At 36.3% G+C, this 14947-nt stretch overlaps 3 protein-coding genes across 4 annotated transcripts in view; all 3 read left to right on the top strand.

The window, feature by feature from the left end:
• Positions 1-1280: 1280 nt before the first annotated feature.
• Positions 1281-8731, top strand: LOC18016737 (lisH domain and HEAT repeat-containing protein KIAA1468 homolog). Of its 2 annotated transcripts, none has more exons than XM_024155923.1 (19): positions 1281-1694; positions 2226-2378; positions 2827-3005; positions 3658-3765; positions 4121-4291; positions 4382-4918; positions 5148-5222; positions 5302-5430; positions 5521-5595; positions 5698-5907; positions 6111-6263; positions 6350-6564; positions 6674-6791; positions 6888-7023; positions 7104-7305; positions 7388-7493; positions 7575-7715; positions 7797-8037; positions 8130-8731. In XM_024155923.1, the coding sequence occupies exons 1-19, from the start codon at positions 1496-1498 to the stop codon at positions 8534-8536; spliced, it is 3555 nt and encodes a 1184-aa protein (XP_024011691.1). In that variant the 5' UTR covers positions 1281-1495; the 3' UTR covers positions 8537-8731. The 2 variants fall into 2 exon arrangements, with proteins under 2 accessions (XP_024011691.1, XP_024011692.1); XM_024155924.1 differs by having other exon boundaries at positions 1559-1737.
• An 897-nt stretch (positions 8732-9628) lies between these two features.
• On the top strand, positions 9629-10440 carry LOC18016736. The gene has a single exon (XM_006400090.2). The coding sequence runs from the start codon at positions 9737-9739 to the stop codon at positions 10235-10237; it is 501 nt and encodes a 166-aa protein (XP_006400153.1). The 5' UTR covers positions 9629-9736; the 3' UTR covers positions 10238-10440.
• Positions 10441-12502: 2062 nt separating this feature from the next.
• Positions 12503-14947, top strand: part of LOC18016735 (probable mannan synthase 11) — a 3636-nt gene continuing 1191 nt past the window's right edge. The window contains exons 1-6 of the mRNA XM_006400089.2: positions 12503-12995; positions 13099-13197; positions 13457-13709; positions 13864-13974; positions 14327-14463; positions 14753-14848. Of these exons, the coding sequence (XP_006400152.2) occupies positions 12711-12995; positions 13099-13197; positions 13457-13709; positions 13864-13974; positions 14327-14463; positions 14753-14848 (981 nt within the window). The 5' untranslated portion in view covers positions 12503-12710. The remainder of the gene's footprint in view (positions 12996-13098; positions 13198-13456; positions 13710-13863; positions 13975-14326; positions 14464-14752; positions 14849-14947) is intronic.

The raw sequence follows: 14947 nt of genomic DNA, 5'->3' as shown, positions 1-14947 counted from the left end.
GATTTGTAACGTATAACCGTTATATATATTATTTTTTGGTAAAATATCATGAGAAAAAACGTTAGAGTAAACGATTAAATAGATAATTAGTTGGAATATAACGGTAAATTAATCACCTTAGATTTGATCTGCATGTTTTCCATTGTGTCTTTTTTGTTGTAAGAAAAAAACTTAAAATATATTTATATGAACAAACAAAAATATGGCTATTTAAACTGTAGATTTTAGGTGGATTTATAGCCTGAAATATGATTGAAAAACTGAAAAAAATTGTTATTTTTATAATTCCATCAATCATTTACAACGTCTAAAAGTTTACTAAAAAAATTTAACTATACTCTTTGGCTATAAATGGAGTAACGGACACACAAGATGATCGACATACGGGATGAAAGAACAGCTTTTGTTCTTGATACACAATTCAATTTTATATATTTTTAATTAAAAGTAATTATTTAAAAAAATAAAAGTAATAATTAAATTATTGAAATCGTAAGTGGTTCTGAACGTCTGATCTATAAAGTATGGTAACGCTTCAAGTTTAAAGTGATCAAGCTGTAAACCTTCGTGTTTATTTTATCACTACAGTTTTATGATAAATGTCTTCTGAATCAAGTTAGGAATTAAATCATATTGTTTTTTATAACACTGAACAACTACTACGTATACGTCACAATCACATGATGATGATGATCTTATGTTTTATTTATTTATTAAGTTTACAAGTTTTTTATCTTTTCAGATACCAATTTATAAATATTGTTTCTGTAAAAACTACTTGTAAGATGCATGGTTACTTTTTTCGGTCCGGTAAGAATTTATTGGTGAGCCGTAGAATAATTATATAAATCGTTTGATCTATTGCTCTTCAATTTGCTAAGTTAGCTAAACAATTGTGTCATCCCGTAGTCTTATTGAGTTAATGACATTTTTCCTTCATTAATTTGATATATCTCGTAAACATTATGAAGTTTTGCAAAATTCTGACATTCGCAATAGTTGTAATTTAGCCTTTTTCTTCTCTTTTTTAGCAGCATTAAACAAAAAGACTAAACACTTTTTCAAGTTAAATTTATTATTTTCGCTAGAAAAAACCAATGGAATCGTCTGCCGTTGACTTTTCTCGAGCATCTATGAAATCGCCTAGGCACGCACGCACACACGACGAATTTGCCTATCGGATCTTGGGATCTGAACCGTCCATGTGTCTCTTTTAGCTCACTATCTACTCAATCGGAATCTCCGATTTAATTAGTTCCACGCTAATGTACCACTACACCGTTGCACTTGATTCCTACCACCGTCACTCCCTTCCGGAGAGATTCCTCGGCGAGAACACCGACACGATCTGGCGAATCGAAAACGATCCCGCATCAGATCAAATCGAGAGAGAAATTTTTGAATTCTCTTTCCGAATGCACGGTGACATTGGAACGAAGGAGGTGTTTCCTCTGATTGGGTTTTAGGGTTCCTGCGCAAGAAGAAGAAACAAATTATGGACGCGGAGCGATCGTCGTTGTGCAACTTTGTTGTGAACTTCCTGATGGAGGAGAACTACCTCTTGACGGCGTTTGAGCTTCTTCACGAGCTCCTCGACGATGGCCGCGATGCCCAAGCTATTCGTCTTAAGGAGTTCTTCTCTGATCCTTCCCGTTTCCCTCCCGATCAGATTTCTCGGTATAATTCGATTCGAGGTTCGCCAATTCTTCGCCTCGCGTTTGTAATGTGTACTCGCTGGTGAATATCCGCCTCACATTGCTATTTTGTTCTGTTTGTTACTTAAATTGTCACATCGTCCTTGTCAGTATGGTTGAGCTGCGTCACGTTTTAGGGATCTTTTTGAGGATCTGTTGTATAATGTGAACTGAAGAAATCACCTCCCTTGTTTTGCTCTTACTCGATACAGAAAGCAGTTAAAAGTGTAAAGGTTGGGTCATGAACAGGTTTACCAAATTGTGCAAAGCATAAACGGGGTGAAGTCAAGTTTCTGTTTTGCATGCAGTTTAATGTTCTTGTCCATAGTCGAAGCTGTATAAAAATATAATTAAAGGATTTTTGAAGAGTGATGGTTCAGCTTGTTGAGTGATGTTATGACCAAGAACATCCAATGTCTTATCCTGTGTTGCATCATGAGTATTTGCATTTATGTAGTTTTGTTTTGGTTTAGCTTCAGGCTTTCTTAAACAACATGGTTGGTAGCTAGTAATTGTTACCCTGCAATGCAGTTGCGGACCCACAAAGTTTGTTGGAGGAGAAAGAAGCGTTATCGGAGAAGCTAGCTATCAGTGAATATGAATTTCGTCTAGCACAGGAGGATATTGCAAGGTTGAAAACTGAAGGACAGAAGAAATCTGATTGTTCGGTTGACAAGGAAAGAGGTAGTTTTATACTGAAACAGTTATTCTACTCTCTCTCTTCTCATAGTAATTCTTCTATTTAGATACACGTGTGTACATAAACAATCAGTTCATGCTTCATGCCATAAAGCCTGTAACTAGGGTTGTAGAAATAGATCGACCAATTTGGGAGTCTACCTAAGTAAAATGCTCCAGCTTCAGATGTCTAGTTTCAAGTGCAGAAACTTGAATTTATCTTGATTTTTTTGTGCAATAAGTATAGTTGCTGATCTAGCTTTCAGTTCTCATTCGTTATCCATCTCCTTTTCTCTTTTATTTTTCTTCATGGAGCTGTTTTCTGCATAAGTATACTTTATGCAAGCATCATTTATTAGTCATATTAGTTAGTTTTTTTTGTTATTTCATCGCTCGCCAGAATGGTAGCAACAAATTCACCAAACTATATCCTGTGCTGTCTATTATTTCGCAGAGCTGGACGCAGATGAGTTTGGAGACAACAGGCCAGAAATTCAACGGAAAAAGAAAGATTTTTCCTTCACTGATATAGGACCTTTGAATAACAATGAACGTCGAGACTTAAACTGTGCAGTTAAAGAATATCTTCTTCTAGCAGGTTATAGACTTACCGCAATGACATTTTATGAGGAGGTATCTTAATCTTATGTCTATATGTTTACACCTTTTTGTGCTTACTGAGATCTCCCTTGTCTAAAATTATTGTATCCTGTTCTTATCTTTGTTTTGACCCGATTGACGCAAACACCATTTTGGAACCTTGATTAGCCTTTGGTGTTTTGCCTGTGGCTCACTGCCACTTCACCTTAAAATTTTTAAATGAGAAATAACTTAGAACTTATAATTAACAGGATCTTTTTAGTAGCTTATTCAGTTTATTGTAATTTTCCAATTTTGTAGCTATTTAGCTTTTGTAACTCGTTATGGTGAAGCTGTATAGAATTTTGTTTCTTATGAATATTAATTTTTTTCTACACTTCAAAATCTCAAGAAAAGAGAAGAAATTGACCTCTACTTTGTTGAAAAATAGCATTTGGCTTTGTATGTTTTCTCCAATTCAGAAAGAAAAATTTCTAAGCTGCTGACACTGTCTTGTGTTTGGATAAGAGTTCTTAAATTCCTTAGGTTTTGGGATAATTTTTCTATTTACTCACCAGAACAAAGTTTAGGGTCTGAATTATCTCCAACTCCAGAAGGAGAAAACAGAAGTTTATGACCTATTGACTGTGCTGATATTGTATTTAGAACAGCTCCATAAATATTACGTATGATCTGTTTATCTCAGGTGACAGACCAGAACTTGGACGTTTGGCCGGACAGCCCAGCTCGCGTGCCTGATGCCTTGCGCTATTATTACTATCAGTATCTTTCATCAACTTCAGAGGCAGCTGAGGTCAGATACTGATAGCTTAATTTGCATGCACAGACTTAAAATTGAACTGATGCTGTCAGAAAGATCAATACCTTGAAACTTATATTTTTGACTTCATGGTCTTTTATAGAACTCAGATTTCTCTCCTTTTCCCTCTGCGTTTTTTCCTTTAGTTACTTTCTATTTATTTGATGATATTCCGATTGTGAGGTGAATATGTAGAACGGGATCTTGTTTTTAAATGGAACTTTTTTGTTTGAGAATCATATTGCCATTTAAGTTGCACTTTGAGGATCGACGAGAATAAAAATCCACCAAAATGTTCTTTATGCATTATGAATTGGAGTTTCTCATGGTTCACAACTTTTGGATGCAGGAGAAAATAGCAATGCTTCAGGAGAATGAATCACTGAAAAAAGAGATTGAGAAGCTAAACAAAGAAAAGGTTGGGCTACTTAAAAGCAAAGAAAATTTCGAAGAGCAGATCTGTGCTTTTAACAAATCTACGGAATCACTTCAGAAGGATCTTAGGGACAAGGAACAGCAGGTATTTTCTTTATAGACTGGATTTCGTAAAGAAGCATGCATTTTCATATCTGGAAACGTAAATACCTGAAAGGACACTGATAGTATTCAGGTGCAAAGTTTGAAGCAATCCTCAGAGCATCAGAGGAGGACTCTCAATGACTGCAGAGCTGAGATCACTTCTCTTAAAATGCATATAGAAGGGTCTCGTGCTGGTCAACATGTGTCAGCTAGTGAAGGTGATGGTATGCAATCTCAGTCCGTTGAAATTGTTGAGAAACAGATAAGCTCTTTACCAGAGGAAGTTGAGAAACCAACAATGGAAAAAGATGGTAGTTTGATTTCTGGGAGTTTTATATCTGTTGAGAAAGGGCACACGCAGATAGAAGACGGTCTGGTGGAAGAAGAGGTTAAGAATATAATCCCCGTTCAAAGAGAGGTGGCAGCAGAGGCCAGCAATGTATCCTATAAAGCCTTGAATAGTACTTTCGAGAACCAGAAAGAAGTCTCCAACTATTTGTTAAGTCCATCAAATGGTGATTTTTCATCCAGACACCTTGAAAGCATCTTGAAAGTGGATTCTGAAATTGGTCGTGGTTCCAATTCAAAATCGGAAACTGCAAATGGTGAAGCTGCGTCTGAGGAAATGGTAAGTCCCGATCATGATTTGGAGTATTTCTTCATCCATCGTGAATGCTCTGTTATTTTCACTATTTTACTAATGATCTAGAATTCTTTTGAAAGGCACCTGTCTTGTCATCAACAAAACTGGTAGAGGTCCATGTAGCTGTCTGCTTTCTATACGCTATGCTATTAGTGCTGTGTTAACAAACTGTTATATTTGCTATTTGAAAACCTTTTTCCTCATTCTGTTACAGGGTTTAGGAACCATTCAGATACTTGCAGATTCTTTGCCGAAGATTGTTCCGTATGTTCTGATAAACCATCGAGAGGTAGGGCTGCGTTTTTTCAATTTTTTACCAGTCAATACCGTTGATGGAATATTACTGATCGGATTTGCTTAACCGATAGGAACTCCTTCCTCTGATGATGTGTGCGATTGAGCGGCATCCAGTTAGCGGTACAAGAGACTCCTTGACCCATACACTATTCAACCTGATCAAACGTCCAGATGAGCAGCAGAGGCAGATTATTATGGACGTAGGTTACTGATTTAACGTAGAAGCTTTGTTTTTGCATAATTTAGACCGGTAAGGTTTTGAGCTTGGGGCCTTTTACTGTTTATCCCAGGCTTGTGTTAGCCTATCGAGGAATGTTGGGGAAATGAGAACAGAAACAGAATTACTTCCACAGTGCTGGGAACAGGTAATTGCTACTGTTGCCTTTACAAGTTGTCTGTCTCCGCTCTAAACAATTTGTGTTCTTTTCTTGATATGTGCGGTTACATGCTGGTTGTGTCTATATCAGATAAATCATACGTATGAAGAACGCAGGCTGTTAGTTGCTCAATCATGTGGGGAGCTTGCAGAGTATGTCCGCCCTGAGATACGCGACTCTCTTATTTTGTCAATCGTACAACAGCTTATAGAAGATTCAGCGACCGTTGTTCGGGAGGCTGCCGCTCATAATCTTGCGTTGTTGCTTCCTCTGTTTCCAAACACAGACAAATATTTCAAGGTTAGCTTCATCAATTTTGGTTCGTAGCAACTCTGGAAAAGAATTCTGACTTAGTATATGACTGACATGGCTGCAGAGTAATAACAGAATTTATATGAGAAGGGAGCATTTTAAGTTGACATAAAACAAAAAGCATAAAAGATCAGTTACTATTGATATAAAACGAAAAATGGTACAACACCAGTTTTTTGTTTGTTTATTAGGTTGAGGAGATGATGTTTCAGTTGATATGCGATCCATCTGGCCTGGTTGTTGAAACCACATTGAAAGAATTACTTCCTGCAGTGATAAAATGGGGTAACAGGCTGGATCATATCTTGAGGGTTCTTCTTTCTCACACATTGAGCTCTGCTCAGGTATAGATTTCATACAGCTCCCAATTTAAGACTGTGATTGAGCGTGGTTTTTTGCAATAGCCCTTTGAAGTCATTTTCATTTGCAGCACTGCCCACCCCTTTCTGGAGTTGAAGGGTCATTGGAGTCTCACCTACGAGTCCTAGGTGAACGGGAGCGATGGAACATTGATGTCCTACTAAGAATGCTCATGGAGTTGCTTCCAGATGTACACCAGAAGGCAATCGAAACATGCCCATTTTCTTCTATCTCAAAGTCAGAGGAATCTGCATTCTCGGTTTCCTTGCTTGAGACTTATGCCGAGTAAGCTTCTTCACCCACTCAACTCTTGACGACAAAAAGTTTTTCTAGTTTCTGATATCTTATTGTACGTAATCATACGACGTCTTATCTGACTAGAATTTGTGACCAGGGGACGTTCTGAGTGGCCTATGTTTGAATGGATGCATATTGATTGCTTTGCCAACTTGTTACAATTGGCATGCATGTTACCCCAGAAAGAAGACCATTTGAGAAATCGGATAACAAAGGTCTGGATTGTATTTTGCTCCTGTTCTCTTATCTGCTATTGATCCTAGGGTTATTAACACCAATATTATTTTAAACATCTCTGCACTGATTTGCAGTTTCTCTTGGCTGTGTCTGAACGTTTTGGAATTTCGTACCTAACCGACATTGAGTTACCTGTGTTCTTAGTGGCCGTTGGAGATGATGAGGCTGATCTTCGGTATTTACCTTCTGCAATCCATCCGAGGATAAAAGGTTACCTAATTGCTGAATTTATAACGGCACAGACATTTCTAAAACACGAGCTGACGAAGATTCTTGTTTCCTTTCTTCAGGCCTAAAACCAAGAACTGCTGTAGCTAATAGACTTGCCACTCTATGTATTCTACCGCTTCTTTTGGCAGGAGTTCTTGGTGCACCAAGTAAACGTGAAGAGTTAACAAACTTCTTACGACAACTCTTACTCGAGAGAAAAACAAAGGAAAACCAGTTATCAAAGCACAGTAACGAGGTTTTGGATGCGGTCCGCTTCCTCTGGTGCGTTTTCCTAAGCTACCATTGTTTATGTTTGTTTCCTGGAGCTGCTTCTTCTTACCAATGAACTCCTAAAACATTGCAGCACATTTGAAGAACACCATAACATGATATTCGGCATTTTGTGGGAAATGGTCGTCGATTCCACTGCAGAACTCAAAATCAACGCTGCTAAATTGTTGAAGACCATCGTAAGCTTCTCAACAGCATAAAATTTCTCTGTTTTTCCCAATATTGTCTTGATAGAGTTTTGTTATTAACTTGCGCAACAGGTTCCATACATTGACGCAAAGGTTGCCTCTGGCAATGTTTTACCTGCCTTGATCACTCTTGGGTCAGACCAAAACCTAAATGTGAAGTACGCAAGCATAGATGCATTTGGATCGGTAGCACAACATTTCAAAGTCGACATGGTGATGCACTAATGCATAATAAACCCTCGAATTATCTAAAGGTCTAATACTTATGCGCTAATTTAATTGGATATGATGCAGATTGTTGATAAAATCCTAGTCCAGATGGATGCTTTTCTCGAAGATGGTTCTCATGAAGCCATAATCGCAGTCATTCGTGCACTCATAGTTGCAATTCCACACACAACAGAACGGCTTCGAGATTATCTGTTGTCCAAGATATTCCAGCTTTCAGCAAGTCCAAGCTCTTCAACAGACGTAATCCGTCGCCGAGAGAGAGCTAACGCTTTCTGCGAAGCCATTCGCGCACTCGATGCAACCGGTAAGAGAATCAAAATCAAAACTTTCTTCTTCTTCTTACATGTTTCAATGTTCCACAATTAACTCGTCTTTGTTTGAAACATGTTTGTGAAGATCTGTCTCAAACAAGTGTCCGAGAATACCTCCTTCCAACAATTCAAAACCTATTGAAAGATCCAGAGGCGCTTGATCCAGCTCATAAGGAAGCTTTAGAGATCATATTGAAGGAGAGATCAGGTGGGACACTTGAAGCAATCGGCAAAGCCATGGGTGCTCACTTAGGGATTGCATCATCTGTAACGAGCCTCTTTGGAGAAGGTGGCTTATTAGGTAAGAAAGAAGCAACCGAAACCACCACGGTTGCACCTTCATCACCTACACTTCAGGGACCTGATTCACCGAAAGCGGTGGCTCCTGCGACTGAAGACACAAGATTCAGACGTATCATGAGAGGCAATTTCACTGAGATGCTTAGAAGTAAAGCCAAGAATCAAGATGAGACACCGCCACAAAATCACTAATCCAAATATAATCCAGATTATTTTATTTCTTTTAATATATTTCTATTTACATATATATACATATATTCTTAATACACGCAGAAATAAATTCACGTTCTTTGGTTTTTTGGCTTGCTGAATTTTGTTTCCATCTTCTCGTTTAACTATTGTTTTTACATAGGAAGAAGAGTGAGATTACATCCATCAAAAGAATTATGATTTTTTAATAGCTAGAGCGTGGGCAATTTTGTTCTATCCCTTGCCCCTTCGTGAACTGTCTATATAGAGTATAAATAGTATTTACTTTTGTACCGAATGCAGTTTCTTATTCTCTCGGATTGTGAAGCATATGAATAAAAAACATAGTGATTTGAATTTTCAATGCGAATTCTTGAAATTATTTGGGCGTCCAATATATATTTCAAACGTTTTTTTATGGTTTTTCTTTTGTTCAAGCATTTTCGATAAGACTTGAGGAAGAATGTACTGGGATTAGACGAGTAAATAACATTTGGACCGCATATTCTGATACACTTGCTAAAATCGCCAAGTGTGACGAGAAACAAAAAGCACACTGAAAGCGCGTGATGACAAAATCGCTAGATTGTAGACCACATAATTTGGGCTTTTTCGTGTATATATAATAATAATTTGAGTGGGCCTCACACGCGTGCTTAGGCTTTCGGTTGCTTAAATCCGTTAAATGACAAATTGAGAGAGGGCCTCGTGGGCGTGGTTTAGAACTTAGAATAGACGTTTCGGTTACAAAGGATCTCAAAATTAAACTTCTATCCGATATACTGTTAAAATTAATTGGACTAATCCGATGGATATCAAATATTTTTAATATTAAGAGTCGCACAAATATAATATCGGAAATCAACTATAGCAAGTAGCGACTAATTACTTGAAATTTTTTCTTCACAAACGAAAATTCTCCGGATTACAAAATAACATAATTTTAAATGTAGATGTATAAAGAGATTGGATAAATTAATGAGTTCGGTAAGAGTTTACCAAATATAGTTAAATCTGTAAGTCTATCCCTATACATTATTTTAAAAATGCATTTATATAAATACTTCGCCGTTACTAAGTTGCTAACTTATCGCATTTCCTATAATTGTCACAGAGAAGTTAAAAAAAAAAAAAAAAGTAAAGGGAAGAAGAACGATCGGGCGGCAAATTCGCGATCGTCTCGATCCACCGTTGGATCTCACGATGTCACTCTCCGGCCTACACAACAAATTCAAGCTTTTCGCGGCAAACCGTAGCTTGGATAAATCCGCCGCTTGTAAACCCTCAACGAGTCCGACGAAGAGCCCTGTATTCAATCTCCGGCGACGCAAAACCCTGCGGATGTTGTTCGAAAAGAGCTCCGACTGTCGCAGACGCAATCTCCGTCAGATCCTCGAGGAATCGCCGGAATCGGATTGTAATTCCGGGAAAAAGAAGAGGGTAAACAATCGTGCTAGGCGTAAATTGAAAGAGCTGTTGGTCACATCGCCATCGCCGCCGTTCAAAGGTAGAGAAGAGATAGACGACAGTGGAGAAGTGAGGAGCAGGATTTCGCCGTTAAACGTCGGCTCCGTTACTTCTAACGGTGACGGGAGGGGATTAACGGCTCGGCGATTCGGTTCCTCCGGTTCGGTTCAATCATTTCGATTCAGGATTTTGAGAAAACCGTGGCGACCTGTCCTGCTTTCTATTCCTGAACAATAAAGTGATAAACCTTTCCTTTTTTGTTCTTTTTCTCTGTTTTATTTTCTTTTTAGTTAAAGACTCTGTTTGATTTTCTTACAAAGATATCAAACATTTATGACATCTACGACCAAAAAGAAAAGGAGATCTTACAGGTTTAAATTGTCATATTTGATTATTTTCCATGTCCGTTTTTTGATTCTTACTGCGAATATAAATAATATTTCCTCTCTATGATTTAATTATCTTAATTAGAGTTTATGAATATTATTATCAAAACAAAACAAATGTTCGAGTTTAAATCATTAGATCTGATCTAGTCATCTAGTGAATATTTGAATAGAACAAGACAAACTTACCACATGGGGTAAACCATATTATAGTATTTTTCTTGGCGTGTAACATATAATTTATAAAGGGGTTTTGAAATTTTCTCAACGGCTCTGTAAAGCCAATATGAAGAAAAATGATTTGGGATTTAGTCTGTGGAGGGCAAAATGATAAAATAGGTGGGTATGAGGAGGAGACACACAGTTGCTTCTTCTTAAAGTTTGTCTATTTCTTTTCTTCCGTCAAGTAATAGTTTTTAGACTTCGTCTATCTAGTAGTTGTCCAATGAAATCGAATATTAAAAAATTGGTTTTGTCTGTTAGCTTTTGAAGACACAATATGAATAAGTACTTTATTACAAAACATTAACACGAAATGGTCATATTTTAAAATTTTAAGTTGCGACTTTCTTGAAGTTATAGATATCAAAAATGAATCTATGAGGAAATATACCACATTGAGAAATATATTCTTGAAATGATTAATCATCTGTAACCAACTCCCCATCGTAGTATTTTGTTTCTGTGTTTCGGTTGGGTCCTTGATTGCCTGATTGGGGGAGTTTTGTATCATATTTATTTAGATTGTTCAATTCAGCTTCCCGTTTCTTAATAGACCCAATCCAATAGCCCATGTATTAATGGGCCTTAATTATCTTGATGCATACACAGGTCAGCTCGGCTCGGTTAAACACTACTCGCTATAAACCGATTCGGTAGAGCGCGTGGACTACACTGCACCTAACTATACGACTCGTGTTAAGTAGTTGACATTTGCGCCTCCTTGCTTATGAAAGGGACAAAAGTCTAGTCTGACATATATATCTATATATTTTTTTTTGTGGTTGTGCAAAGACACATTCCAGATCTGACTCTTCATTTCTTGCTTTCCCTTGATTAATATTACAGGCCAATTCCATTTGCGTTTGTCGTCAATATTATTGGACAGTGGACACTGTATTTGTATAAAGGATACATTGATACATATATGTATATATATGTGTAGAGGGAATAAGTTACTACCCTCATCTTGGAATACTATTTTTCAAATAGCTTTTGATTATAAAAATGGAACATAGAAGTACGTACTTATTTCTTGCGTAGTTGTTGCTGTTACATTTCATGTATTAATTTATTTACAATTTTAAAAATCCAAATTTAGCACTAACAATTTTATAACAACTAAAACATTCAATGCAATACGCACACCATTTGAAAGATAATTACTAAACTCAGAGATTGAATTAAGAGGAATTAAACTTGTATTATTGATTAATCAATGAATGAATGTACATAGAAAGTATGTAGAGTATTTAGCTATTCAAATGTAAGCTACACAAGAGAACAGTATATACAACTAATAATACTTTTTCAAATCAGTCAGTCACTGAACTTTTGTTTGAGGCATTAAATAGTAAAACCATGTTTTCGTTCATAAATATTACTCTATCTTACGTACGAGGTGTTTGGTTAAAAGTCGGGAGAGACGTCTTCTCCGCAACTAGGAAAGACTACATACAGTTGCCATTAAATTTCAGAGACAGATCATTAACTGTTGCTGTTCTCTAAATTACAGTGTTGTTTAATTAGTACTACTAGTTATTTTATAGTGTGGTTGTTTCTCGAGATTATGTTTACCACTACTTATAAGAGTTGGATTACTATAATTTTGTCGCTTCCCTACGCGTTAATGGAATGTATTTATCTTCAACTGTATCAAACTAGCACGTGAAAAGTCTGAATAAAAATAGCGAGACTGAGTGAAAATTTGTTTGGTCCTTTTCAAATCTTGTTGTTCCCACTAGCTAGCTAATGATAATGTTTAAGATCTGGTCCACATATATCGGGAAAACGACGACGAATCAATATAAAAACAGAATTTCCTAAACGAAAGATAAAGTACTTTAATTCAACCAGCCAAAAAAATAAAGAGATAGAGAGAATCTCTCTCAAGTCAGTCACTTAACTCCTCTTCCAAAAAAAAAAAACCATTTCCAATTCCACTCCTCTTCCTACATAACTCTATCTCACTTCCATATTTTGATTCCGATCGAGAAGAATACATTCTTTTTAATGAATACATATATTTCTTTTGCGACAAGTTCCATGGAAGGAGTTATAAAGATATAGCTGCGACTTTCGAAAAGCTTCAAGCATAGAAAACAATGGTGGGAAGAGTATATATCCGCATGGAAACTATGTGGTTAAGACAAATGAGGAGTCTAATTATAGTTCCAATGTTCAAATGTTTGGTGGCTATATGTTTGGTCATCTCCTTGTTAGTTTTCGTTGAAAGTGCTTATATGAACATTGTGGTAATCTACGTCAAGTTGTTTAAACGCAAACCCGAAAAGTTTTACAAATGGGAGGCAATGCAAGAGGACATAGAGCTGGGAGATCAAAACCATCCCATGGTTCTTGTCCAAATCCCAATGTACAATGAACGAGAGGTATATATATATAATACTAGTTTAATTTTTCTATGAATTGATGAATTATTCAATTATGATGATGCATCCTTTAAACTTCTATTTTTATTTTGAATCCACACAGGTTTTTCAATTATCCATAGGTGCAGCTTGCAGACTCATATGGCCAGTGGATCGACTAATCGTTCAAGTTTTAGATGATTCCACTGATCCCACCATCATGGTGCATATACTTTATTGATAACACATGCTAATTATTACTTATTAAAATTTGTTCACATATTACAACTAAATAAACATTTTACTTTTTTAATTAATAATTAATATTAAATTTAGATGCGAAAGACAATAAAAACAAATATATTTTTTGTATCCGTTTGGTCACGGTTAATTTTCAAATAATTTTCTTGTAATAAACATTGTGTTTTTTCTTGTAACCACAATGACTTAATGATTAACATCAAGCGGTTTATTAATTGCAGGAAATGGTGAGCTTGGAGTGTGGAAAGTGGGCAAGCAAAGGCATAAACATAAAATGTGAGAGGAGAGACAATAGAAATGGGTACAAAGCTGGAGCTCTTAAACAAGGCATGAGGCATAGCTACGTCAAACAATGCAACTACATTGCCATCTTCGATGCCGATTTCCAGCCAGAGCCCGATTACCTCCAACGTGCGGTCCCATTTCTCGTCCACAATCCCGAGCTCGCTCTTGTTCAAGCTCGATGGAAATTTGGTATAGAAACAACAATATGGCGCTTTGAAGCGCGTAGTAATTAATGTCTATGTTTCTCAGAAATCTCAACTTCTAAAGAATATTAATTTAATATCAACTAGCTTTGAGATAAAATATATGTATGGTTGTTGGAATGATTCACTGATTGGTGCAGTGAACGCAAACAAGTGCTTGATGACTAGGATGCAGGAGATGTCACTCAATTACCATTTCATGGCAGAGCAAGAATCCGGATCCACTAGACATGCCTTCTTTGGCTTCAATGGTACATCCTTATCACCATCTATTTAAATAATTTATCTTGTGAGTTGTGGTCGAAAAAAACTTCGATAATATTTTGATTTCTTAGATTCTCTAATTTTATACTCATGTATATTCTTTTGTAACTATATTCTATATACTATGTAGTTGTATTGTTTTCTAACTAATAATCGTTAAAACAAACAATGTACACTAATTTTTGTATTTATTTGTTGAATAAATTAAGTTAATCATATTTTAAAATATGACAAATCTTGCATTTTAACCAAAAACTAAATTGAGAAATCTATTATTATATTCCAAATCTTGAGTTATTTCAATATGGGAACTAGACAGTATATATTGGAGTTTTGCAGGGACAGCTGGTGTATGGAGATTGGCAGCGATGGAAGAAGCCGGAGGTTGGAAAGACCGAACCACCGTTGAGGACATGGACTTGGCCGTTCGTGTCGGTTTACACGGTTGGAAATTTGTCTTCGTCAACGACATTGCGGTACTTTCAATTTTCTTGGACTCATATACATTTAATTAATGAATTAATGTGTCCAAACCTATATTTTGTTATTTAAATGAAGAAATCTTGACTCATATATAGGCAGTCCAAATCTTAATTAATATTTTCGTGTCACATGTGTCGTTGCTTTGCACACACTTTATGGAAAGTTGAACATGATAAAATATTCCATGTGCGATGATATATAATTAATGAGAAATAATATGTAAGCTCTTTTTATTATTCTACTCGATTCATATACGTAATAAAATAAAAATTGTTGTTGTAGGTGAAGAGTGAGCTACCAAGCCAATTTAAGGCTTTCAGATTCCAGCAACATCGATGGTCTTGCGGTCCAGCTAATCTCTTCAGAAAAATGACTTTGGTGAAACCTTAAAAGCTTTACTTTTATCCGTTCTCTTTATTTACCTTAACTTATTTCATTTTCAGATAAACACGTGCCCGAAAAAAATTATCAAACGTG

Source organism: Eutrema salsugineum, unplaced genomic scaffold, assembly GCF_000478725.1.
Source record: "Eutrema salsugineum unplaced genomic scaffold, Eutsalg1_0 scaffold_2, whole genome shotgun sequence".
Taxonomy (NCBI): Eukaryota; Viridiplantae; Streptophyta; class Magnoliopsida; order Brassicales; family Brassicaceae; genus Eutrema; species Eutrema salsugineum.
The sequence above is the reverse complement of the archived record's forward strand: the minus strand, read 5'-3'. Positions and strand labels throughout refer to the sequence as shown.

Bases quoted from the DNA above. Each gene is read 5' to 3' on its own strand.
- LOC18016737 (XM_024155923.1), top strand. From the start codon at position 1,496: ATGGACGCGGAGCGATCGTCGTTGTGCAACTTTGTTGTGAACTTCCTG. The intron at 5,431-5,520 runs GTAGGTTACTGA...TGTTTATCCCAG, and splicing joins AGAGGCAGATTATTATGGAC to GCTTGTGTTAGCCTATCGAG. The intron at 6,565-6,673 runs GTAAGCTTCTTC...ATTTGTGACCAG, and splicing joins TTGCTTGAGACTTATGCCGA to GGGACGTTCTGAGTGGCCTA.
- LOC18016736 (XM_006400090.2), top strand. From the start codon at position 9,737: ATGTCACTCTCCGGCCTACACAACAAATTCAAGCTTTTCGCGGCAAAC.